The sequence below is a fragment of the Silurus aristotelis genome, assembly GCF_946808225.1.
Source record: "Silurus aristotelis genome assembly, chromosome: 14".
NCBI classification, from domain to species: Eukaryota; Metazoa; Chordata; class Actinopteri; order Siluriformes; family Siluridae; genus Silurus; species Silurus aristotelis.
In genome coordinates, this window is record NC_139587.1 from 14,356,046 (window position 1) to 14,379,596 (window position 23,551).

A 23,551-nucleotide genomic window follows, 5' to 3' on the forward strand; every position below is an offset into this window, starting at 1 on the left:
AACACACTGTGTAATAAAAGCATTTGCTAATTATTTTAATGGTTAACAGATGTTGGTTTGTATTGGTAATTGTAATTAAAATCATAAAAAATTCTGTGATTGTTTCTATTTGTCTTTTTGTCTTTTTTCCACCTAGTATGGATGTTCACAAAAGAAATAAATTCCAGGCGTTTTTGTGAAAAATTCGATTACATTTTTTCAGGGTTTATTTAAATAAAGTATTGGTTATACATGATTGGATGTTGAAAAGAGTAATATTAGTGTGTTGGGTGTGTTATATTCTGTAGTTAAAGGAAGTGTGTGGGCTATTGTATAATAAAATAAACCAATGAAAAACGACCATGTACGTTTGATCTTGTGTGTTTCAGTGTCAGGATACATTCACAGCTAATCACAAACATGTGGACTGGTTAGAAATTCTACTGGAAAGAGCATTTTCCTTCAATAAACAGTCTCTCGAACAATATCGTGATGAATAAAGGTAGAAAGATTTATTTTGGGGAATAGGTCCTAGCTTCTTAGCATGATAGGCTTGTTTCACTTTTACTAGAGATAGCATATTAATAATAATAATAATAATCAGAATAATCATCATCATCACCATAATCATAATATTAATAATAATAGTCAGATAGTGACTTGTCATAACTGTAAAGTACTCAGTTCTCTCCACAGGACCATCACTATAGGTGTACTCATGGTATATGGTGGTAGTGTCAGTGATGGTCTGGGTGGTAATAAGTGAGCCAATTCTATATGCAATTTAAAATTTTTTACTGTAATACATTTTATATTGAAACCATGAACATTAACTAGAAAAAGAAAGTTTTTGCTCATTGCAAATTTTATTTAGATTTTGATAGGAGAAATGTGTAGTGGGACAAAGCGGTATTTCTGACTATGCAGAACTGAATATCTTAATATAAAACACTGTCTACTGTCAAATCTGATGTCCTTACTTATATGTACTATTATTTTTATTTTTACTTCAGTTATGAATGAAATCTTTGCTCATTTAGTATACTACTATATTACTATAAGAACATAATACCAGAGTATATTAATCTAGTTTTCATATTCCAGGCCTGGATGAACATTTTTGTAATGCCCCATATGACCCATACGTCTGTCAAACCATGTAGGCCATAAACAATGTGAAATGGCTGAATGGTAGGAGAGAGTCAACATTTGTTAGGGCTCACTGTGCAAGCAGAGATAGGAACCCTATGAATTGTGAACACACCCTGAATTACACCTATGACGAGAGTGCTGTCACATCAAATCCATTTACACTGATGGGGTGGCATGAGACATATTGATCCATGCAGGATAGATGGCCCTGGAAGATATAAAACCAAAGTTCTTTTCCACAGACAGAAAGCAAAGACGCCAAGAGCTCCAAGATTCTGCCAGCATGCTGTCTGTGGCACTGCTCTACATTTTGGCCATGATTTTCCCAGCAGTTAATGTGTTACCTTTATACTCAGATGCGGCACTTACACCACATGAAGGTAAGGTCAGCTGGTTTCAAACGATTTCGCAGGCTTTGCTCTTGAGATGTTATTTACATACTATAAAATAAAAGATTTTACTGTATGCGACTGCACTGTATATTATTTTTTATAACACTAGTGTTATAAAAAATCAGTGCTGATTTGCTTATTTACTGTCTTTGAGATTTTTATAAAAAGAGATAAATATTATAAGATAACATTCTTTATGCAAGTCAGTAGCTGTTGGATTCTTATAAGTTCACATTATGTTTAATTTTGTGTCAGATGAAACAAGATACATTATTTAGTCTATAAAAAAAACAAAAATGCTACAATAAATACTAAGAAATACTTATGTTTAACCTGAGACCTTATTATTTAAATTAAATAGGGTCAGTATCCAATTGCATTCCTAATCATTGTTTATGAGTCTATGGCTATGCGTTCGGCAAAATTATTTACACAGTTGGTTGTAATGTGAACTTACGCCAACATTATCTAATGCATTAACACCAAGCTTTGGTATTGTACCAGACCTCCTTCAGAAATTGGTGACAGAGATAGAGGACGGACAGAGTAATGAGCTGAGTCCACAAAGAGACATTAAAACCATCCTTCCCATTTTGATTCATCAGGAAAGAGACAGAGACTCTTGGTCTAAGGGTGAGAGAATGTGAACATTTTAGGTGTAAATCAGCTGAATCAGTTTTCACATTTTACCATATTCAAATCTGGTTTTGCATGTTTCAGAAGCGAAAGAAAATGTCCAGAAGGATAAAATGAACCACATGGTAAGAACATTATGATGTTTTGCACCACATTTGTTTTCCTTTCAAACTATTTTTTTACTGATTGTGTAACATCAATGAAAATGATTTCTCAGGTGGATAATTTGAAAGAAGTAGTCATGAAGTTAGCAGCAGCAGATAACCTGCGCTCTCAAGGCTTTCTTCGATCTGAGCAGAACTTACCCAAACCCAACAAGAGAGGTGAGACTTGGCTTTGTGAAACAGCTGGATGATTTGTATTTACAAACCATTATTAGCTTTAGATGAAATCACAATCAGGCTTTTACAGTTTTTATTTATAATGTAGATGTACACAATAAAAAAGCATGTTTATGCAGTGGTTAGACTGTAGAATGAAAATTAATGATAGTGTGCAGTACGAAAACTCACATCTGTATGTGTCAGGATAATAAAACATTAACAACATATTGCATGGGATTAGCAGCGAACCATTCTATAGCATGATTGAATATTTTAGTTTAAGACTCTTTTTATAATAAGCATGCTCAACACTTTGTAACAATTCTCATTGTCATATAGATTTTTTTTTAAGAAGTTTCACATCAGTGTGTTTCTTCTGACTACATTTATAGGGAATCTAGACAAATCCAGCCACATTATAGTTGCATGTTTAAATTAACACTTGCATGTTTAAATTGCATGTTTAAATTGTAATTTCTTATGCAATGTGATTGTTTTATGACTGGTGTGCTTGGGTTACCATATTTTAAAAACCTTGTACAGTATTTCAGTTTCAGTAATACAGTAATTCTCTTTAAAGCAATATCTTTTCACAGTGCTAGAAACACCGAACAATGAGGGTGTTTTTTGTCTTTGTCTTTATCTTTCCCTGACAGCCTGTTTCTGGAAGTACTGTGTAACAAACTAGGAGTCGCTTGGGAATTACAGAGGATCAGACATCAGAAGGGTTCTCACCCATAAACATCAATCCAGCAGCCATTTAACAATGTGTATATTAATTTAACTACAGTGCATTAACTTAAACATGGATATATTTTCAAACAACATGAATACAGCTAATCTCTGTAAAACAGTTAGGTAGAAAAAGTGGAGCTTTGAAGATGCCAACACTGAGCCTGTACATGTTACGAGCATTTGGTCCACCGAACTGAATCACCTCTGTATTCTTCATTCAGCAATACGTCTTCATTCTATGATATGCATGTTTATGACCACAGAAAAGTACAAACAGATGTGCACAATGTTGTTGATATGAATGAAATGGATTTTATTTTTAATTAAATTGTGACATGAAATAAAATTTGACTTGTTGCTTAAGTAACAGTACTGTGTTTGATCTAAATGTAACCTTTTTTGTACTACAGTTTCTCATTGTGTAGATTAATGCAGAACACATGAACTATCAGCATAAAATGAAGAATCAGTTTAAGCTGATTAAAAAAATAACTTTGTTAGTAGGCTTTGTTGTAGTATATTATAGAGGATAAATATTAGGGGAAAATGTTCCTCAAGCTTCTATTGTATGGTTAACAAATGCAGCTTTCATTTTGGAGATACTATTTTCTTGTAGGGCTTTAAATAATATCTTTAAAGATTCCCCTAAAACAACAACCGAAAACAAGAAAAGAATAATGTAAAAACAATTTGAAGAATGTTTTTCTGTGTAAAATACATATTTACACTATGGACAAAGCAAATCACATTTGATACATTAAATTGCACGTATGGTCCACATAACAGGCTAGAAAAGCGGAATATGCAAGGATTATCCAGAATTATGAAACTATTATTCAGTGATTCCTATTTTTAAAAAATACATATATAACATGCCAATATGACAATTGATTCAGATATGATTTATCATTAAATTAAATGTCCAGTTACTAATGATCAGAATCTTTTATTATTATCTTATCATTATTATTTAGGTTTATGGGCTAAAACCATTAAATGGCAAGGCAGTACAATTCTGAACCCTAACAAACATTTACATTTATTATAACAACTTCTCTGAATTCAGTATTTTAAACTGAACCTGACACTGAAATTATTTAATTTAAAGCTATTTACAATTCAGGCTTAATGTCTTCCTTCATGTTCAGGGTTGATGCCTTCTTAGATGGAGATCTATGACCTCTTGCTAGCAACACTCAGATAGGCTTTCTCAATCTCAATGTTGGCTGGACACGTCTGGCTGAACTCCTCTCTCTCATAGGCATTCTGCAAGTATCGAAGCACGGCAGTGAAATGAGCCGGGATCTCAAAGTTACAGTACTTCTTGGCAGCAACCTTTAAATGTAGAGAAAATTAAAACATAATATACCAAATGTTAATGTTGAAACTAAATCCTAGTCATATGATTTTCTTTTACTTTCACTTCAACTTATGTGTTTTACCTTGATCACATGTAATTTTGGCAGCAAGTTGCAATCTGCCAGCGTCAGGCGGTTGCCGTCAAGATATTTCCTTGTGGAGACAGAAATGTCTTCAGTGGAGTTGTGGTCTATCTCCTCTGGCATTGGTGTATTTAGATAATTGTCAAGGCGTTTAAACTCCCTTAGCAAAGCCTCCTCTTGTACTGTGGACAAAGAATTAATAAATATATCTGTTTGTACATTTAAAGTCTCATTTAATTGTCTAACAGTATATATATCTCCAATCAGCCAATCACGTGGCAGCAGCACAGTGTTGCATATCATGCAGGTACAGGTGAGGAGTTTCAGTTCATGTTTACATCAGACATCATAATCTGATCTTCAACTGCCGTTTGGATGAGTCTGGGCCTACTATAGCCTCACATTTCTGTACTTGGCTAATAGGAATTTAATCTTAACAGGGTTTCTGCTGTTGTAGTCTATCCTCCTCAATGTACAACAAATTGTAAGGCGTGAGATGCTGCTTTGCTGACCAAAGTTTTAAAGAGTGGTTAAATTGGTTAGTACAGATCACTCTCCTCAGAATGCTCTAATCAGCCTACAGAACTGTTGCTCACAATTTTTTTTTTTGTGTGTAATGTGATTTGCATGTGCATTAATTTATGTATGGGAAGTCCTAATAAAATAGTTTTTAAAACATACTTGATAATTATTATATGTATGTATATTATTACTATAAGGACAATTCTATAGAAATTGTAATAATTTAGAGTAGTCAGTGTGCAGTTTGAAGAGCAGTACAGATCTACTTAAAATAACTCAACATACAGCCATTATTGTCAAAATAGACCATTCCTCACCATTGCGTTGCCACACAAGCTGAACACCATCTGAGCCGAACAAGTTTATCTTAGTCTCATCAAACCGCAGGACATTTATGCTCTTGGACCAGTTGTCTTCAGCAAACTGTCTGCGGGCTTCGCCACTGTATTGTAACTCAGTTTAATGGTGTTACCGAACTTTTTATAGCCTAAGCCATATTTGTGAAGAGCAACAATTCTAATTCTCAAATCCTCAGAGGGTTATTTGCCATGAGGTGCTATGTTGAACATCAAGTGGTCAGTATGAGAGAATTGTACTCAAAGCACCAAATTTGAACTGCTCTAAAACAAGATACATTAATTTATATGGTCCTGTCAAGCAGACAAAAACATGAACATGATGAATAGGACATGTGGCTTTGCATGGTTACATGACGTACAGCTGTTACGGTGTACTCACTTAGGTTGCCAGCTATTTTAACAATAATGGCTGTAATGACAGTAAATCTATACTGCTATACAAGCTGCACATTGACTACTCTAAAATATATCCAAGTTTCATTTTTATAGTGCTGTCTATAATTATAAGATATCTTATTATAAGATATAATAAAAGATGATGATAGATAGATAGATAGATAGATAGATAGATAGATAGATAGATAGATAGATAGATAGATAGATAGATAGATAGATAGATAGATAGATAGATAGATAGATAGATGGATGGATGGATGGATGAATGAATGGATGGACAGATGGATGGACGGTTAAACTAAACCTACCTCTGTTGTTTGGACTGTTCTTGATGAAAGCAGAAAACTTGGCAAAAATGTTAGCGCCCACATCAAAGGACTCTTTATTCAGGGGGCTGAGATGAGGATATCTGAGGGGGGGCAGAAGAGATTCCGTTAAGTCTGTGTGTATCTATGTAATATATCTGTACAGCATGCTCAGGTTAATCATGGATTTTGTGGTACCAAATAGCCTTTAAGAGGTATATTAAAAAAAAAGGTATATTAAAATATTGTATTATTTTTCATCCAATACTATATCTGTTCTTAATGAAGTCATTTAAGTCTTAGATGCCTGAGATTGCAAACATAGAGGATTGAATTAAGTGTTTGTTCATACCTTGGAGGGGCAAGAGTTGCCTCCAAAAACTCCTCGATTTTCATAAAGTCAGTCTTAAGGGCACCATTGTATAGGAGGAAAGGAGGGTTGGTCCCTGGAGCTAAGTCTTTTAGCTCCTCTGGCTTCCTGTACAGTAAGAAATAGAAGTTGTTAGTGTGTGGCCTATAGGGTGTGGATAAACTTAGTAAACACATGGCATGCATATTGGTTATCATTTGTTTCTGAATCAGCCCGGTGATGATTAATTACTCTTTTAGATGTTTTGTTATTTATTAAGCAAAGCACACGGATATGGGAGAGGCTGCCTCTAAAAGACTCTAACAGAACGATACTGCTATTATTTGATAAACACAAACAGGAATAACAAAAGTAAATAACACAGGCATGTGACAAATACTCAAAAACACATATCACACGTCCCACCCAAATTGATTATTCCAAGTATGCAACACTAAAAATCATTTTTGATTTATTATGATTATGTGCAGCAATTCAATTCGATTTAATTATATCTGTACAGCACCTTCAACACTGGACAATATCACAAAGCACCCTTAAAGCAATATATAAATTTGGAATATACAAGCAAAATGTATAAATCTGTCTTTATATAGCACTTACTTCCTCATATCGACTGTAGTAACTGTGAATTTGACTCCTTTTAGCCACAGCACCATGAAGAGACTCTGACAGAAAGGACAATTCCCCACATTCTCTCCATCATGGCCTGCCTGGAGACACACAGGGCAAATCTATGTTTAATAACTGAGCCGGACATGCAGGGTGACATTTGTGTGTGTGTGTGTGTGTGTGTGTGTGTGTGTGTGTGTGTGTGTGTGTGTGTGTGTGTGTGTGTGTGTGTGTGTGTGTCTGTGTGATATATATCCGGTGTATATGTATACATATAAACACATGTTTAACTTGCCAAGGACAAAGGACATGTAGCTAAGTTATTAATTGCATATTCATATCCTTAATTACAAATACTTATCCTTCTAATCGTAGTTAATGTCTATTTCTGACATATACCTCAGTCTATGTTCCAGACAAAACGTTTAAAAAATAGGTCCTTAAAGACAGAAAGATAAAAAGTGAAAGCTGTCTTTTTGTGTTTTGGTGCTAATGCTTTTTCTTTCTAATCCAAAGTACGGTAAGCACTTACGGTAATCACTCAAAGCACACTGGCACCAAAAGCAATAGACACAAACCTGTAGTTCAGGAATGTTGGGATGTTTACAAGAAATACATTTCAATTTTACTAATCCTCTGAAATTTGGTAATTTGGTTTACTGACCAATGCTACCATATAATAGGCAAATTATAATATTTATGTGTATACGCACATGCATGTGCATCTCTGTCAGTGTGGGCCTCAAAAGGGGGTCTGGGATTTCCAGAGTTTCCCTGAGTGTGTGTGTGTGTTCCGTGATAAGATGTCAACCCCCTCGTCTCTTGAGGTGTGCATGTTGTGATAATGAGCAGCGTATAAGAGGACAGTTACACACCAGGCATGACTACGACGACATAACGACATCACAGTACCCTTTCAATTCAGAAAGAACATAATGAGGATCTTTGCCTCTTTTTACAGAGATCACTGATAAAAATTGAACAAATATCAGCTGCAGTCTGTCATTCGATGCTATAAAATTACATTTTATTGTAATTGTATTTATTGTATTGTTATTTTTAGTAAAACCAGTATTGTCTTGCTCGCATAAATTTGTGATATTTTTCTAGTCACATTAACCTTTTTTTGTTCATATATGTATACATTTATGCTGATTTCAGGTTAATAGAATGTGTCATAATGATGCCCAATCTTGTCAATATAATTTAAATTAAAATAAATGTATAAATATACAATAAAAATAGAGTGAGCGATTTGAAATATTCTAACCATACAATAACTCTTGAAAAATGTATGTGACTAATATTAGTGAAAGTAGAAAGCACTAACCTTTATGAAGAGCTCAATGCTTGGTTCTTTATCCTGTTGTACTGCCATTATTTTCCACACTCTGAAAGCTTGTAGCCCAAAAACGATTCAACAGTGATCCTAAAAATTACCTGTGGCCAAAAGGTAGGAAAAAATCACCACACACACACACAAACGGATATAAGTGAGTGCAGGAGTTAGTTGAAAGTTAGCTGGCTGGTCAGGGATCTGTTCCTCCAGCACTTTAAGTCTGAGGGGGAGGGAAGTTGGTGGGTGTGGCACTGACTTATATAAACTAGTGGGCAAGTAGATGGAGTGTTTAAAAATAGCTTACATTTCATTGCACAGCTGTTAATTAACAAAGTGAAATGTCAATGAGTATAGATTGGTCTTACATTCCATTTCCTAAAGCCATCAACACTTAACATGTGTGCTATTTCTCAGAGAGAAACACTACTCTCAGTGCCTGTGACTCCCAAAACAAAGCTTCCACTATGTCCAACTACAATGCTGCATTCTCTTTTACCGAGTTTAATTAATGCTGATGGAAAAAGAAATACAACTTTTAAAGTTGTGAGATGTTAAAAAAGAGTCTTTATTTATAGTAAAAACACTGATTTTTGAATAGTCAATATTCTATATATAAATTCAATTCACAACAGAACTCTAGCATTTGTAGGGGTCATTTTTTAAATGTATTCAGAATTCAGATTTTGTTTTTACAAGTTTGTATTAGTGCTCCATGACTTCCAGAAACTTCTTCTGAATCTCTTGGACGTGAGCATGCTCTGACCTCAGCTATGAGTCATGCAGAGTGTGATTGAGCTGGGAGTGGGAGTGGTGCATGTGAGTGTCTGTTGGGATCAATGTTGAAAAAATGTTGAGGAAAAAAAAAGTAGGAGCATCTAGATATATATAAAGGGAAGCACTGAGTCACTGATGAGGTCTGAGGTTTATGATTCAATGCTTACTTTAAGCTACAGTAAAGTTGTAAATGTTTGTTGCCTGTTACCATGGATACTGTATAAATCTGTATAAATACTGTATAAATCATTTAATGTTTGTGGAATGTGCTAAAGAAATTATATTTCCCTACCTTACAATTTAGTTTCACTTGTTGCCCAACTCCATGCACAACAGACAGACATGCTCTAAAGATTATAAGGGGTTTCATTTCTGCTTTATAGGTGGGGATTCGTTGTCTAACTGTGGGGATTTCACAACTGTTATAGAAACAGTCCCAGTGGGCAACAAAATACCCTTGAAATAGCAAACACTGCCAAAACACAAGAATATACACAATAACCAAATAGAAAGCAAGCGTTCTAAGTTCTCTTTTCTGAGAATATTCATCATACATGAGGGTGTGGGGGGGTGTGTGTGGGGGGGACTTCCAGTATGCAATGTAAGATTGCAAAACAAAATTTAAAATGGAAATTATTTAACAAATCCAGGAAATGAAACAAGGCCACAGTCAGGCCAGCACAGGAAGCAGGATAAGGCAGAGTTTACCCTTAGCACAGTGGATCCCCTACTCTTACTCATATTGCACTATATGAGTATTAGATCTGTGTTGATTTAAAATCAGTGCTGCAAACTTGCTGTGGCAGTAAAAATCAAAACCAACTACTTTTGTGAAATTTAAAGACCAACAGTAATGTTTCCATGGAGCTCCTGATGTCCGCTTTTAAGAAATGGGACATTGGATTCCTGCTGTCAGCATACTCAGCATTACACAAACATTACAGAGGTCAGAAATGTGAGCGGGAGTATAGCTTTTCTTTTTTACACTGCTCTCCTTCACGCAAAGGAGGAAGGAGTATTCAGTAATTATGGACTCTGTGAAGTTAAGACTATGTGTTACTGAACACAAGGTCAGAGGATCGCACTCCAGCACTCCCAAAGCTGCCAGTGTTAGGCCCTTGAGCAAGGCCCTTAATCCTCTCTGCCCGAAGCTGACACTTGGTGTGATCTTTGGGCTTTTTCTTTCTTTCTTTTTACTTACAGTACAGTAAAATTAATTTCACTGTACTGTAATTTAACTGTAATTTATGTGACCAAGGCTTTTTCTTCTTCTTCTTCTGAAAAAGCAGCACACACTTTGAAATGCATTTGTGTCTTCTACAACTCCTTTGTGCTGCCCAGCACATACTATCACTGATAAAAAACATAGCATTTTATAAGACCTGATGCAGCACTCACATCTACCTGCTTTGTAAAACAATTCTCCACTACTGTTACAGAAAAAAATAACTCTCTTTGACTCACTAACAATACAAGCTACGTCTTCAGACTGTCAACCTGCTCCATGTCAATAAAATGACACACACTCCAAAGTGTGCCAGCCACAGCCATCGGCTGTCTCACAGTGCCTGTGAAAAGAATCCTGTTTTTCCCTTGGTACAATGGCATCATTGAGTGGTTGCTCCTGGTCAGAATTCAGAGTGCAACGAACAAACCAGCCACCTCGTAGAGTTAAAACCAGACCATTATGTGACTCTTGCATTATGTCCCGTCCATGCAGCTTGTCCTGGTGTTTTCTCTGCTTTTTGCTGCCTCTTATAATGCGCCATGCCTGGTCTGCTCCAGATTTCTCTGGTAAGTTTTTCTTTCAAAGAATCTGCAATAGGCAAGCAAACAGACACTTCCTGAGAAGAATATTTGTTAAATGATTTATTTTTTCCCCACATCCTGCACAGGTTAGTTGTGCAGTGTCAGCTTTAAAGAGGTGACTGTCAGGGTTACTGAGATTGTTTTCCAAGTAAAAAGTGGCATTAGTTTCTGAAGTTTGTTAGCCAAAAGGCTCTTCACCCCTGTTTGTGTGTGTGTGTGTGTGTGTGTGTGTGTGTGTGTGTGTGTGTTTGTTTGCGAGCTTAGTGAGAAAGATAGAGAGACAGATATATATATATATAAACATTTGTTTAATTATATGGTTAGAAATCATAAAACATAAATATTGGTTGTGAACATTTCTCAGATGCACTTAATATACACCAATCAGGCATAACATTATGACCAACAGCCTGATACTGTGTTGTTCCCCTTTTGTCTGGCAAAACAGTCCTGACCCATCAAGCATTAACAGCATTAACTTCTTCAGCAATTTCATCGGACTGGATCGGCCCACACGTGTCAGCCTTCACTCCCCATCAATGAGCCTTTGATGCCCATGACCCTGTCGCCGGTTCACCACTGTTCCTTCTTTGGACCACTTTTGATAGATACTGACCACTGCAGACTGGGAACATCACACAAGAGCTGCAGTTTACACTTGCCCATTTTTCCTGCTTCGAACACATCAACTTTGAGGATAAAATGTTTACTTGCTGCCCAATATATTCCACCCACTAACAGGTGCCGTGATGAAGAGAAAATGAGTGTTATTTACTTCACCTGTTATGATATTACAGTATAATGTTATAATGTTATGCCTGGTTGGTGCATTGTTTACTTTATCTGGGTCAGAAAAGAACATAGTTTTTAATATTCTTAAACCCTTTATAACCTATTCTTCAAAACATATAAAGATGATGATGCAATCATCCATGTAATTGCTCCCTGTAATATAGCATTAATTTGTACAAACACATTTATGAAAGGCCATTTTGTAAAACAAAAGAATGATGGAGAGTTGCTGAAATGTAATAATCTTTCTTACCTTATATAATAAATTAATAAAGGCACAATGATGGACCACTGGACACTGTTGCTGGTCCAGGGTTCCTATTTTCATCCTGATATTCGGTTACTTTCTCTGTACCATTTTACGTTTTTTTATATCTGTGTGTGTTACCTCAACATTCTTCAGTCTCCTCTACACCTCCAAAACCACATGTTTAGACACATTGTCTACACCAATTTAGCTATGGTGAATGTAAAGTGTGCTTTCATTGACTATGGTGTCATGCGGGGTTTTCAGCTTCATACCTAGTTTTCCTAGAATTAGCTACAGATACTGATCATGATATGGCAGATAGTGAAGATAATGAAGATTCAGTATATTTATTTATTTATTTTGGACTTTTATAAATATCTACAACTGCATGTGATGCTCGCTATTCAAATTCCATTTACTGAATATAATTTGAAGGTGTTATGCACAGCCTATTTATTTTAAGGTGAAAAAAATACAGGTTTTATTTATTCATTTCAATGAACAAAATTCTGGATAAGGGCAGTGCTGTTAATGATTTCATATTATAGTTATGCACCACACCCAAGATGATAAGCTTTGAAAGCAGGCCACTTTCACTGTTTCAATGACATGGTTGGCATCACGATAGCCTTTCAGATTAAGCATGCAGTGCTTAGCAACACCTTGCTCGTGTTTAATGTGCAGGTTGTTTGTTTAGTATTGCACAAGCAACACAAATAGTACCTAAAGCCATTATACTTTTTCTCCATTGAAAGATTTCCTTCACACGGTGTTGAGGAACCAAACCGCCCATGCTTGTGAGGGAGAAACGCTTACCATCAGGTGTCCCTCCAAAACCTCAGTGGCTATTTTGTCCGCATTCTATGGACGACGAGTCCCAAGTCAGCACCTGTGCCCCAACATAAATGCAAATGTCACAGAGGAAAGCACAGAATGCATGTCCACCATTGTCACACAGGTATGATACTGGAAATATGTAAAATTTGAAAAATAATGTAAAAAAAAAAAAAAAAAAAAAATTTTATTTTAATATCTGTTGTGAAGTTAAATTCTGAACGGCTTCTGAATGTTTGGTCTTGTTTGTATATGTGAGTAGAAAGTGGTGTCCGAATGCCAGGATCGGAGAGGATGTCAGATTCCTGTAGCAAGTCCAATGTTTGGACAAGATCCCTGCCCTGAAACTCGCAAGTACATCCTGGTTTCCTACAAGTGTCGGCCTGGTTAGAGCCCTCACACACATACACACACACAAACACACACATTTAACAACGCCTTACTATAACATTCAAAACTTCGTCCTTCCTGTTCAAAGCACATCATCGTTTGCGGACTGCATGTGAGAACGAGAGACTGAGGCTCAGCTGTAAGAACGACACTGTGCTGGCCATCTACTCTGCCACATTTGGCCACCTGGAGCATGACACTCCTGCATGCCCTCAAGAAGCTCATGGGAAACCTGACATCGGTATGAGACTGAGCAATGACTCAGTTGTGCCATCTAGTGTACAAATGTTATATAAAAGCCTATGCTGCATTAAATCTACAATATTTAATAAGTTAAAGCAAACCATACCCAAAATCCAAGCAAACAAAACACTGTAATCTGTTATATATTCTCTGTGACCTGTAATTTTCCTTTCAGAATGCTTGTCTCCATCTGCCTTGAGAAGGGTATCAAGGAAATGTCATGGCAGAACAAACTGCACTGTGTTGGCCAGTGTTCAGAACTTTGGTGACCCCTGCTTCCCCGGCACCAGCAAAAATCTACGGGTATCTTTTACATGTGGTGAGTTACAGGACATACAACGACAAGTGAGGAAAAAAATAGTGAGAAATGACCCGATGGCTACTAAGAGTTGCCTGTGCCTTGTTATTGTCAATTCAGTTCCTAAGTATTTGCTGGAAGACATGGAACGTGGAGGCACTGATCCTTTCAGAATCTCTGATTATACACATGGTAAGATGTGAAAAAAATTATAAGAACATGATGTAAATTGAACGATTTTACTGCTGTATTTGAGTCTAATAATGGGCAGTTATCCAGTGAAAATAATAAACCTAATAATAATAATAAAAATAATAAAACTTACAAAATATCACCAGCATAGCAGGGCATAAGTATGTTTGGCTGAATTTATGATTGGTGTGCCATGTGTGTCCTGCTGTAAAGTAAAGCAAAAAAAGATTAATATAGACAAAATTCAAAATGGCATAAAAATTACATTACCATTAATTTTACCTACAGACAACATTTTACAACTTTTCCCTATTCCAGTCAACTACAGCTGTCCACTGTCCTGATATTTAATCACTGAAATGCTTCAGAAATTTCATTATCATCATCATCATCGTCATCATCATCAACATTTTTTTGGTTTTGAATAATGACTTCTGTGGAAACTTTTTACTTATGTCATATAAAATAATTTACCCCGTCATACATTACGATGTGAACCCTTAACGAATGAGAACTATTCCACAAGTCTGCAACACCTTAAAAATAAGTTTGCAAATTATATGAAGCTGAATTTCTTTTTCTTTTCAGTGATATTTAAAATATATTTTGAGGTCTCGTTTGCAATACATATTTATTACCCAGATTTCCAATGTTAAAATTTGACTGAATGTACTTATAGTCCTAATTCCTTTAGTATGGATGCTAGTTGGCCACAGTCTCTTTTTTGCTAAATGCAGCCAGGGAACTCTTATCAGGATGTGAGATACTGTCACCAAAAATGGGTTAAAAGATAACTAAATATATATAGATATTATATATCTTACAATCATTTTGAGCAGTAAAATTAGTGTTTTTTCAGCTTCATGGTTTGAAATTGTAATCGTAGGTGCATGTCCACTGTGAGAGACATAATCTAAAAAAAAAATCCAGAAATCACAATGTATGATTTTTTAAACTATTTATTTGTATGATATAATACAAATAAATAGTTTAAAAATCATACATTGTGATTTCTGGATTTTTTTTTTAGATTATGTCTCTCACAGTGGACATGCACCTACGATTACAATTTCAGACCCCTCCATGATTTCTAAGTGGGAGAACTTGCAAAATAGCAGGGTGTTCAAATACTTATTTTCCTTACTGTATATGCTTTTTAAAAGCAGCAGAAACAGTAGATATCAGTTAAGTGTGATGTGTACATTGTCTGTATACTTGATTTTTGTGTGGATAAATGAGTGTGTGTGAGTGAGTGAGTGAGTGAGTGTGTGTGCCCAGCGTTCCCAGGATAGGCTGCTTACTGAAGATAAATGCATGTTAAAAAGGAGACTAAATCCTATCAAAACACAGACTTAACAAAATCTATTACTGCACATGACCAAAAGATCATTTCTGACAGCAAAGCTAATGAGGTGTATATTTTAGCGCAGGGGTCACCAACCTTTTTGAAACTGAGAGCTACTTCTTGGGTACCGATTAATGTGAAGGGTTACCAGTTGGATACACATAGTTTTCAGTTTGATTTGAAATAACATATTTGCTCAATTTACCTTTTATTATATGTTATTATTAATAATTAGTTATATTTATCTATGTGGAGACACTGATCATGTTAATGATTTCTCACAAAAATGATCAAAAATGATTTAACAATGTAGGAAACAGCTATTTTTAGAAAAGGCCCGCGGGCTACTCATGTGGTCCTTGCGGGCTACCTGGTGACCCCTGTTCTAGTGGTTGTACAGTATAATGTAATGCCTGGTCCTGCTGACTGCTGAGGCTGCTTTCCCCTTCTGCAGGTGGCTGGTACACTGGCCCAGGTGTGTACAAACCACAAAACATTTTCACCAACACTTTGGAAATCTATTTCCAGATCCAGGGTAGGTTAGCTAATCTGGACTCTATGCATGCATCTAAAAACGAATCATTTTAATAGAAACTATTTTTTTAATATAATTGCTTTTTTCCTTCTTACTGACCCCAGCAGTCAGCAATGGCCTTACTCTATACTAATGATGTCAACAATAATTTGATTTTATATAAAAATGCATATGCATTATTTATAATTAACTGACCCCATTATTTGTTTCTGATGGACAAATCACTCTGTCTCTATTTTTTAATGTTATAAGGGGTTCCAGAGACAGTGGCTCTATATTTCGTCTTAGGCATATGTGCTGGGTTGGTATTCCTGCTGTGCCTGTTTGGTGTGAAATCTACACTGGTCAAGGACATGAAAGATTTGATGGCCGATCTTGAGGATGAGTTCAAGACTGCACGCAGATTACGCCATGGGCTGATCAACGATGACAATATCTCGGTGGACTCTTCCTTTCCTCGCCTTACTCAACCTTATCGTGGAGCTCAGCTGTTCAATCCGGAGATGTTCATGTCAGTGGTCATGGAGCAGCCAAGAGACGAGGGCAGGGATAAGGCAGAGGTGCCAAACGGAGATATTTGGCCACACTGCAATTCCAGCCCTTATGCCATCCATAAGACCAAGCTCTTCTCTGCCGAAACTTAGAAATGAACAGAGCTGTGACCCGAAAACAATGAGAAGTTTATATGTATTGATTATTTCTTGAATTGCAGAGAACTTGTTTACCTTAACAATCTGTATCATTTACCAGGATTAAAATTATATCATTATACATGCAAAAAGCCAAAAGACTTGCAAAATTATAATTGTTATATAATAAACAGCTTGTATACTACAGTAAATATACTACAGTACAGTGGCAGTTGTGTGTCTAATATTGAAAATTATATACTTATACTCCTAGATGTACTTCTATAACTTGTTGATTTGTTAATTTGTGAGAATTTTTGTGATGCGAATGTTTTGATGGTAAATTAAAGAATGAAAGGACATTTTTGAAAGCACAAAACCCTTTAAGAGGCCAGTGATTTGTTTTGTTCTGTTTTTCTCAAAAAGCTTTCTTATTTATTTTTGATTTAGCATGCAATTTTCATTTCTGACAATAACAAATGACCACTAGAGGGAGGCTTTTGTTATTTATGTAAGACCAGTAGTGTGTACTAATGACACAAAAAGAAGAAAGTGTATTTCTACAGTTGCTCAAAGCAGGACACAGGACAGTTTATGCTCTTCTGCCATAATAACATATACCACAATTGCCAATCACAGTATGTCCTAAAATGTTTTACTCCTCTAATACAAATGCAGTGTACCAACAATTAAAAGTTGTAATATATTTAATACCATAATGATCTAACTGTTTATTGTCATATTTGGTTGTGAAACACCTGGTAAACACTCCTTTCTCCTTTCCAACTCCTTCTCTTGTTTTTAAGTTTTTAAGACAAAAAGCAGGTAATAAAATTCAAACCAAATTCAAAATCAAAACTCATTCATTCATTCATTCATTTTCTCCCGCTTATCCGTAATTCGGGTCGCGGGGGCAGCAGTCTAAGCAGGCCCCCCGCCTTCGACTGCTGCCCAATCCTCACAGCACCGTCCCTTACGGTCCCTCCTGCAGGTGGTGAGCCCACGGGAAGGCGGCCCCACGTCACTCCGTCGTCACGGACCTTGATATTTCCCTCGTAAGGGACCCCTGGAGCATAGAGGGTTAAGGGCCTTGCTCAAGGGCCCAAGAGTGGCAGCTTGGCGATACCGGGGCTTGAACCCCAGACCTTCCGATCGGCAACCCAGCGCCTTAAACGCTGGAGCCACCACTCCCCCCTAAAACAAAATCAAAACTGTTTTTTTTATTACTATATAGAACACAGTTTATTAAACGACAAAACCCTAAAATTAAGATGTTACTGTAGAAATGGTAATGACTGAGCGTGTTCTTTTTTAATCAGAATTTTGAAATAATCTCAGAGCTGTGCCGTTATATAAGAAATAAAACGCATTGAACATAATCCATGCAGAAATGCATTATTATTAAGATTAAAACTGATCACAACTGCAATATTATAGCCTCAAATAGGTTAGCTGGGAGAGCATACCCAGCTAACCTAGTCTCAATCCCCAAAACTCCCTTAAGGGCTCAAATAATTACATATATTATCCTGAAAACTTTATTCCTCTTATACCACAGTAATTTGCTAGCATTTTTATTTAATAATGCATGAAAAATTTAAATATTTCTAGTCACATTTAATGGTGAAGAACAAACAGATTAGTTTCTGTTAACATATGAGTGTTAGTATTAGAATGACATGACCGGTTCTTTTCAGAGGGGACTGTATAACCCCTGATGAAGTAAAGCATTAATGGTGTGAATTTGTCTAAACAAATTTTGAGAAATGGACCCATCTAGTAAATTTAAATAAAAATAATTAATTATTGTGGGTAAAAAGGATTAAAAAAATAATACTAAATTGATAAAACATATATACATTTAGAAATACATCTAACTGTATTACATTGTGTGTAGTGTAGTAGCAAATTGGGTGTTGTGGTCTCTTTATAACTGCTTCACCTCCCACAAATTCTTTTAAATAGTTTTTCTCAAATATTTAGGTGGGAGGTTACAAATAGTTATGTGGGAGTTAGCGGCCTGAAGTTTTGGTCTATCAAATGGGAAGAGCTGAAGTTGGCTAGCATATGCATTTATTTACTGGAAGATGCCCTTATCCAAAGTGACTTACAACTTTCTGTATTAGTGATGAGTTGAGTGACAGTGTCGTTGTGTGCAATGTGCTTGCCATGTTTCCTGTTAAAGTCCAATGCTAACTTGCGAAAGCTTCCTGATTCAGCAATGAGTATGATTTCACTGTTTTATTTTTTGGTCTAAGGCATTCTTAAAACACAAGCATTCATCAGTGAATGAAAGTTCTGTGAACAAGTGAGTCAAAATTTTACATTTTTGGCTTTAACAGAAGAACTTTTGTAAGTTGGGGATGTTTATTCCAGAGTGTAAGTAATACTAACCAACACTGCTACCTGTCTATACTTCAGTGCCATGCAGTTCCATTTGGATTGTGGTTTATATAAACCGACTTCACCATACAAGAAGACAATAAGCAGATGTCCAGGCACTGTAAGAGTTATTTAGAATGCAAAAAATTAGCTGGAATGTTTAATTAATAATGGAATGGGTGCCCAGTCACCAGACCTTGGTCATGTTGAACTGCTCTTAGACATGACAAAGTATTTCATCTGATTTAGGATTAAGGTTCGATGACTATGCAGACCATTTATCAGGATCTGTCTGGCCACTCTAAAATCAAACCCAGATCATAGGAGTGTTGCAATGATGGCTGAACTTCTGCGAATTTTCCACCTTTCCACAAAAGATCTTTGGAAAAACAGACTGCCCACTGATTCCTTAGTCACCGCTGGCCCTTCTTTCCTGTTTGATGAGTTCGGTTGGGTGGCCAGATCTGTAGCCAATCCCAGATCTGTGGCTTAGCGCAATAAAAGAAAAAAAAAAAAAAAAAAAAAAAAAAATATATATATATATATATATATATATATATATATATATATATATATATATATATATATATATATATATATATATATATATATATTAATGTTGTTCAATATCCACAAAACAAATTAGTTTTGGGATTTTTATGTGAAATTTATAACTGACAGCACCAGCCTTTCCCTTCTTTTGCTTTCCTGGGGCAAAATATTTATCCATAATTACAACATAATAAGCCTAAAATATTGTACAGAGTCCACCAAGAACCTGATAATAAATAGAATAAGCACATTTAACAAAATCTATTGTTTGAATGAACCGTTATAGAAAAAATATTTTACAAAACTGCATATAGCATAGAACAAAATATAAGCTACATCTGATCCTATTTTGTGTGTAAATACAGTAAACCTCATTTATAAATATTATGGTCAAGTTGTGTAAATGTTTTCACAATTCCAGACTAAACAATAGATTTCCACCAGCTCTAACACATTTTTGTAAATGCTGATTTTCTTTGGACTCGTATGTATTTTGATGAATGCTAATCACATGTAAATGACTTGTGAGAATTGTCTTGACACCCACAAAATCCAAAAAATGCAACAGTCACTCACAGTTACCCTCTTTTGATGTTTATGGCAATAAAAATATACATAATTCACAGTACTACAATCCACTGAAAATATCTGAATCTTGAGTCAAGTTATGGAAGAAGTAAAAAAAATAGTTTTAGACACATTTTTTAATTCATAGCGAAGTGTAATTCCATAAGTTCCTCACACACTTTCTAATTCCATGTTAGAAAAATCAGGACATGTGCTACAAATAGTGCCACAGAAAAACATCTGCCATAAGTAAATAGTCCACAGCATGCTAGAGACTACGCATACCAGATCTGTCACCAGTCATCTATCAGATCTGTCAAAATGCCAAACAAATCTGACAAACACTTTCTTGTTTGACATAATTTATGGTTTTATGTTTTGTGTGTATTTGTATTATTTGATCAGTTGAGGTTTATATTAGTCAACATATATTTTTCTTAGACCACAGATGGGAAGTAACAAAGTACAAATACTTAAGTAGATTTTTCTGGTATCAGTACTTTACTTCACAACTTTTTACTTTTACTCATTACTTATTTGTGAGAATATTTGTGATGCGATGTTTTGATAGTAAATTAAAAAATAAAAGGAAATTTTAGAAAGCACAAAACTCTTTAGGCAGCAAGTTATTTGTTTTGTTCTGGTTTTCTTAAAAAGCTTTCTTATTTCTTTTTGATTTAGCATGCAATTTTCATTTCTGACAACAATAAATGTTAGAAATATGTTTTACACAAATATCTGTATTTTCTACTTCTTACATTTTCAAACCAAGCTTATTACTTTGGTTTAGACATGATCAATATTTTTTCTTCTCAGTGTTTTTCAGCCCATCAACCTTGTCATTCAGTGGCTTTTACAACCTTCCACTGATGTATCATTTCCTGACTATCACGCACCACAGATGTAGGCTATGAAGCTTACAACAAGCAAGGCAGAAGGCAACAAGAAGTATGGCTGATGTGGATGAGACAGAGAGAGTCAGTGATGCAAACATGACTGAGAACAGAGACATTCCTGATGATCATAGTTTTTTCTCTGCTTGTGTTTGATATGATGGTTGTTCAGCCTGGATACATTCATTATGTAACAACATTTTTAATTCATTCATTCATTCATTTTCTCCCGCTTATCCGTAATTCGGGTCGCGGGGGCAGCAGTCTAAGCAGGCCCCCGCCTTCGACTGCTGCCCAATCCTCACAGCACCGTCCCTTACGGTCCCTCCTGCAGGTGGTGAGCCCACGGGAAGGCGGCCCCACGTCACTCCGACGTCACGGACCTTGATATTTCCCTCGTAAGGGACCCCCGGAGCATAGAGGGTTAAGGGCCTTGCTCAAGGGCCCAAGAGTGGCAGCTTGGCGATACCGGGGCTTGAACTCCAGACCTTCCGATCGACAACCCAGCGCCTTAACCGCTGGAGCCACCACTCCCCCTACATTTTTAATTATTTTGTATTAATATATTAATATGATGTGAGGTCCAGTTACCAGTGTAACACTTAAACAGGTAGTAGTAAAGGCTACTTTTTTACTTAATTACATGTCAGAGCCCAAACTTTTTTACTTTAACTTGAGTGAAAAAGTGTAGTCAGTACTTCAACTTTAACAAATCTTTTAAAACATGAATATCTATACTTCTACTTGAGTAAACGATGTGTGGAGTAAATGTACACCTAGAGACACAAATGGGTTTTTGTCAAAATTCAAAATTCCAGCACTCACGTACTGTATAACAGTGGTGAACAGTAACAACTGTACTTAAGTAGTTTATTTATTTATATATTTTTGCATATTTGTACTCTACTCAAATATTTTCATTTGGGGAGACTTTTATTTTAACTTCACTACAAATCAAAGTCAAATATCTTACTTTTTACTCAACTTTTTACCAGTTCCTTTTTATTTATGAGCGGGGCGGAACGGGGCGTCCCCCGCAAATCCACCAAATTATGGATGACAAAAAAAGCTCAGGAGCCCAATTAAGAAAATTTGCTATGCTTTTACACATAGGGCAACAATATTTCTTTTTGATGTCATAAAGGTTTTCTGTGATTGTACTTAAAAGGTCCTGAACTGAGTTCAGTAAGGGGAATAATTTAAGGCTATAATAAATAATAAAAGGCTATAAATAATAAAAGGCTACCATAATTTAAAAGACATATGTGATAAGGATATAGATTTTGTATAGATGTTAATGCATCTTTTATCTTATTAACCGTGTTGTTTGGTTCTTGGTTCTGAGAGTTTGATTAATTGTGCACAATGACATGAATGTAATTGTGCAATAAATGCATTTGTGATATTTATACATAGAATTGAGCTCTTAGAAATACAGTGGACTCCGGTTATGTCGATGTCCTAGGGGGTCGCCAAAAAGCATCGAGATAACCGATGATCGAGATAAACGAAAATCAAAATGGCGGCAGTATATTAACGTGCTTGAAATTTCTTTATGTACATGATGTGCGTTAATAAATGAGAATGTGCATGCACGTGTTTTTAAAGGGTTTTTTTTACACAACAGCGTTGCCGCGATTTGTTTGATGAAGGCATGCTATAAAAATACATACAGTACATGTTTATCTGTCAGGAATCCACCTGCCACGCCCCCTTCAGCGTGTCAGGTGTTTTCTCGGCCGCTTTCTCTGAAGCTCCCGGCTTCAGTCGCGCACATATGGTGCTCGTTTATCATCATCACCAGCTCCTATTTAAACTTCCACACTCTCACTGTCCGTTATTGTTGGTATATGTTGGTTCACGGCGGTCGTTGTTATCGCTCATGTGTATCCCGGTACGTGTCTTCCCACCGGCACTCTCTCACCGGCTGCTCTTTTCTTCCCAAAGCGCATCGCGGATCCCCCCCCGATCCTGCCGGTGTTCATTCTATGCTTTTGCTCATCCCACGTGCGCGGCTTTCGCCTCCCGTTCATCGCATAACATGTAACAACAAAAGTTATATGTGCACTAACTAACAGCAGAGATTCACCAGTATACAATACAACACCTGTAGCAGCTGTAAGGTTTGATTTTTCCGCCACTTCCGCGAGTTCTTCTGCGGCTGCACCGAGATAACCGACGTTAAATGGCAAATCCCCCCCCCCCCCCTTGTGCTCGAGATATCAGGGTTCGGCGACATAAAAAAAAGGACATACATCCAAATTTGTGGACTGTGAATATGTCTTACTCATCCAGTGACTAGTTGAAGCCGAGAGGATCTTTTAAAAGCTGAAACTAATTAATAAGGGAAATGTTGGGTCACAGCTTGGTTCAGTCAGAGCTTTATTCAAGCTGGAACTGCCATTGCCACCAACCGCCACCGCCATTAACACCAACATACAGTTCAGCATCAATTCAACATCAAGCAAAACAATTTGAGAGTAATAAATGTTTGAAGAAAGTCC

The 23,551-nt window shown here is 36.2% G+C and overlaps 3 protein-coding genes across 5 annotated transcripts; 2 read left to right on the forward strand and 1 right to left on the reverse strand.

The window, feature by feature from the left end:
• Positions 1 to 1,333: 1,333 nt before the first annotated feature.
• urp1 (urotensin-related peptide 1) lies at positions 1,334 to 4,061 on the forward strand (the record flags this gene model as incomplete). The annotated part of the gene is made up of 5 exons (XM_083561765.1): positions 1,334 to 1,511; positions 2,028 to 2,156; positions 2,244 to 2,284; positions 2,377 to 2,482; positions 3,139 to 4,061. 5 exons carry the CDS (start codon positions 1,334 to 1,336, stop codon positions 3,168 to 3,170), a joined length of 486 nt encoding a protein of 161 aa, XP_083417891.1. The 3' UTR covers positions 3,171 to 4,061.
• clic2 (chloride intracellular channel 2) lies at positions 3,510 to 9,009 on the reverse strand. The gene is made up of 6 exons (XM_083560468.1): positions 8,554 to 9,009; positions 7,215 to 7,324; positions 6,594 to 6,719; positions 6,245 to 6,345; positions 4,660 to 4,841; positions 3,510 to 4,552 (listed from the first exon to the last, which is right to left on the reverse strand). Exons 1-6 carry the CDS (start codon positions 8,599 to 8,601, stop codon positions 4,391 to 4,393), a joined length of 729 nt encoding a protein of 242 aa, XP_083416594.1. The 5' UTR covers positions 8,602 to 9,009; the 3' UTR covers positions 3,510 to 4,390.
• Positions 9,010 to 9,138: 129 nt separating this feature from the next.
• On the forward strand, positions 9,139 to 17,511 carry LOC310736659 (protein eva-1 homolog C). 3 transcript variants are annotated; one of them, XM_083560385.1, is made up of 8 exons: positions 9,139 to 11,130; positions 12,943 to 13,145; positions 13,284 to 13,407; positions 13,500 to 13,652; positions 13,830 to 13,973; positions 14,073 to 14,144; positions 15,944 to 16,024; positions 16,277 to 17,511. In XM_083560385.1, the coding sequence occupies exons 1-8, from the start codon at positions 10,938 to 10,940 to the stop codon at positions 16,666 to 16,668; spliced, it is 1,362 nt and encodes a 453-aa protein (XP_083416511.1). In that variant the 5' UTR covers positions 9,139 to 10,937; the 3' UTR covers positions 16,669 to 17,511. The 3 variants fall into 3 exon arrangements, with proteins under 3 accessions (XP_083416511.1, XP_083416512.1, XP_083416513.1); XM_083560386.1 differs by having other exon boundaries at positions 15,944 to 15,964; XM_083560387.1 differs by lacking the exon at positions 15,944 to 16,024.
• Positions 17,512 to 23,551: the final 6,040 nt, after the last annotated feature.

What these genes read in the sequence shown, in the direction of transcription:
- clic2 (XM_083560468.1), bottom strand. Translation starts at nt 8,601, where the DNA reads ATGGCAGTACAACAGGATAAAGAACCAAGCATTGAGCTCTTCATAAAG. An exon ending in GAACAGTCCAAACAACAGAG is followed by an intron (nt 4,842 to 6,244) that starts GTAGGTTTAGTT and finishes CTTTGTCCACAG; the next exon opens with TACAAGAGGAGGCTTTGCTA. An exon ending in CAAAATTACATGTGATCAAG is followed by an intron (nt 4,553 to 4,659) that starts GTAAAACACATA and finishes CTACATTTAAAG; the next exon opens with GTTGCTGCCAAGAAGTACTG.
- LOC310736659 (XM_083560385.1), top strand. Translation starts at nt 10,938, where the DNA reads ATGGCATCATTGAGTGGTTGCTCCTGGTCAGAATTCAGAGTGCAACGA. An exon ending in TGTCCACCATTGTCACACAG is followed by an intron (nt 13,146 to 13,283) that starts GTATGATACTGG and finishes ATATGTGAGTAG; the next exon opens with AAAGTGGTGTCCGAATGCCA. An exon ending in AATCTCTGATTATACACATG is followed by an intron (nt 14,145 to 15,943) that starts GTAAGATGTGAA and finishes CCCCTTCTGCAG; the next exon opens with GTGGCTGGTACACTGGCCCA.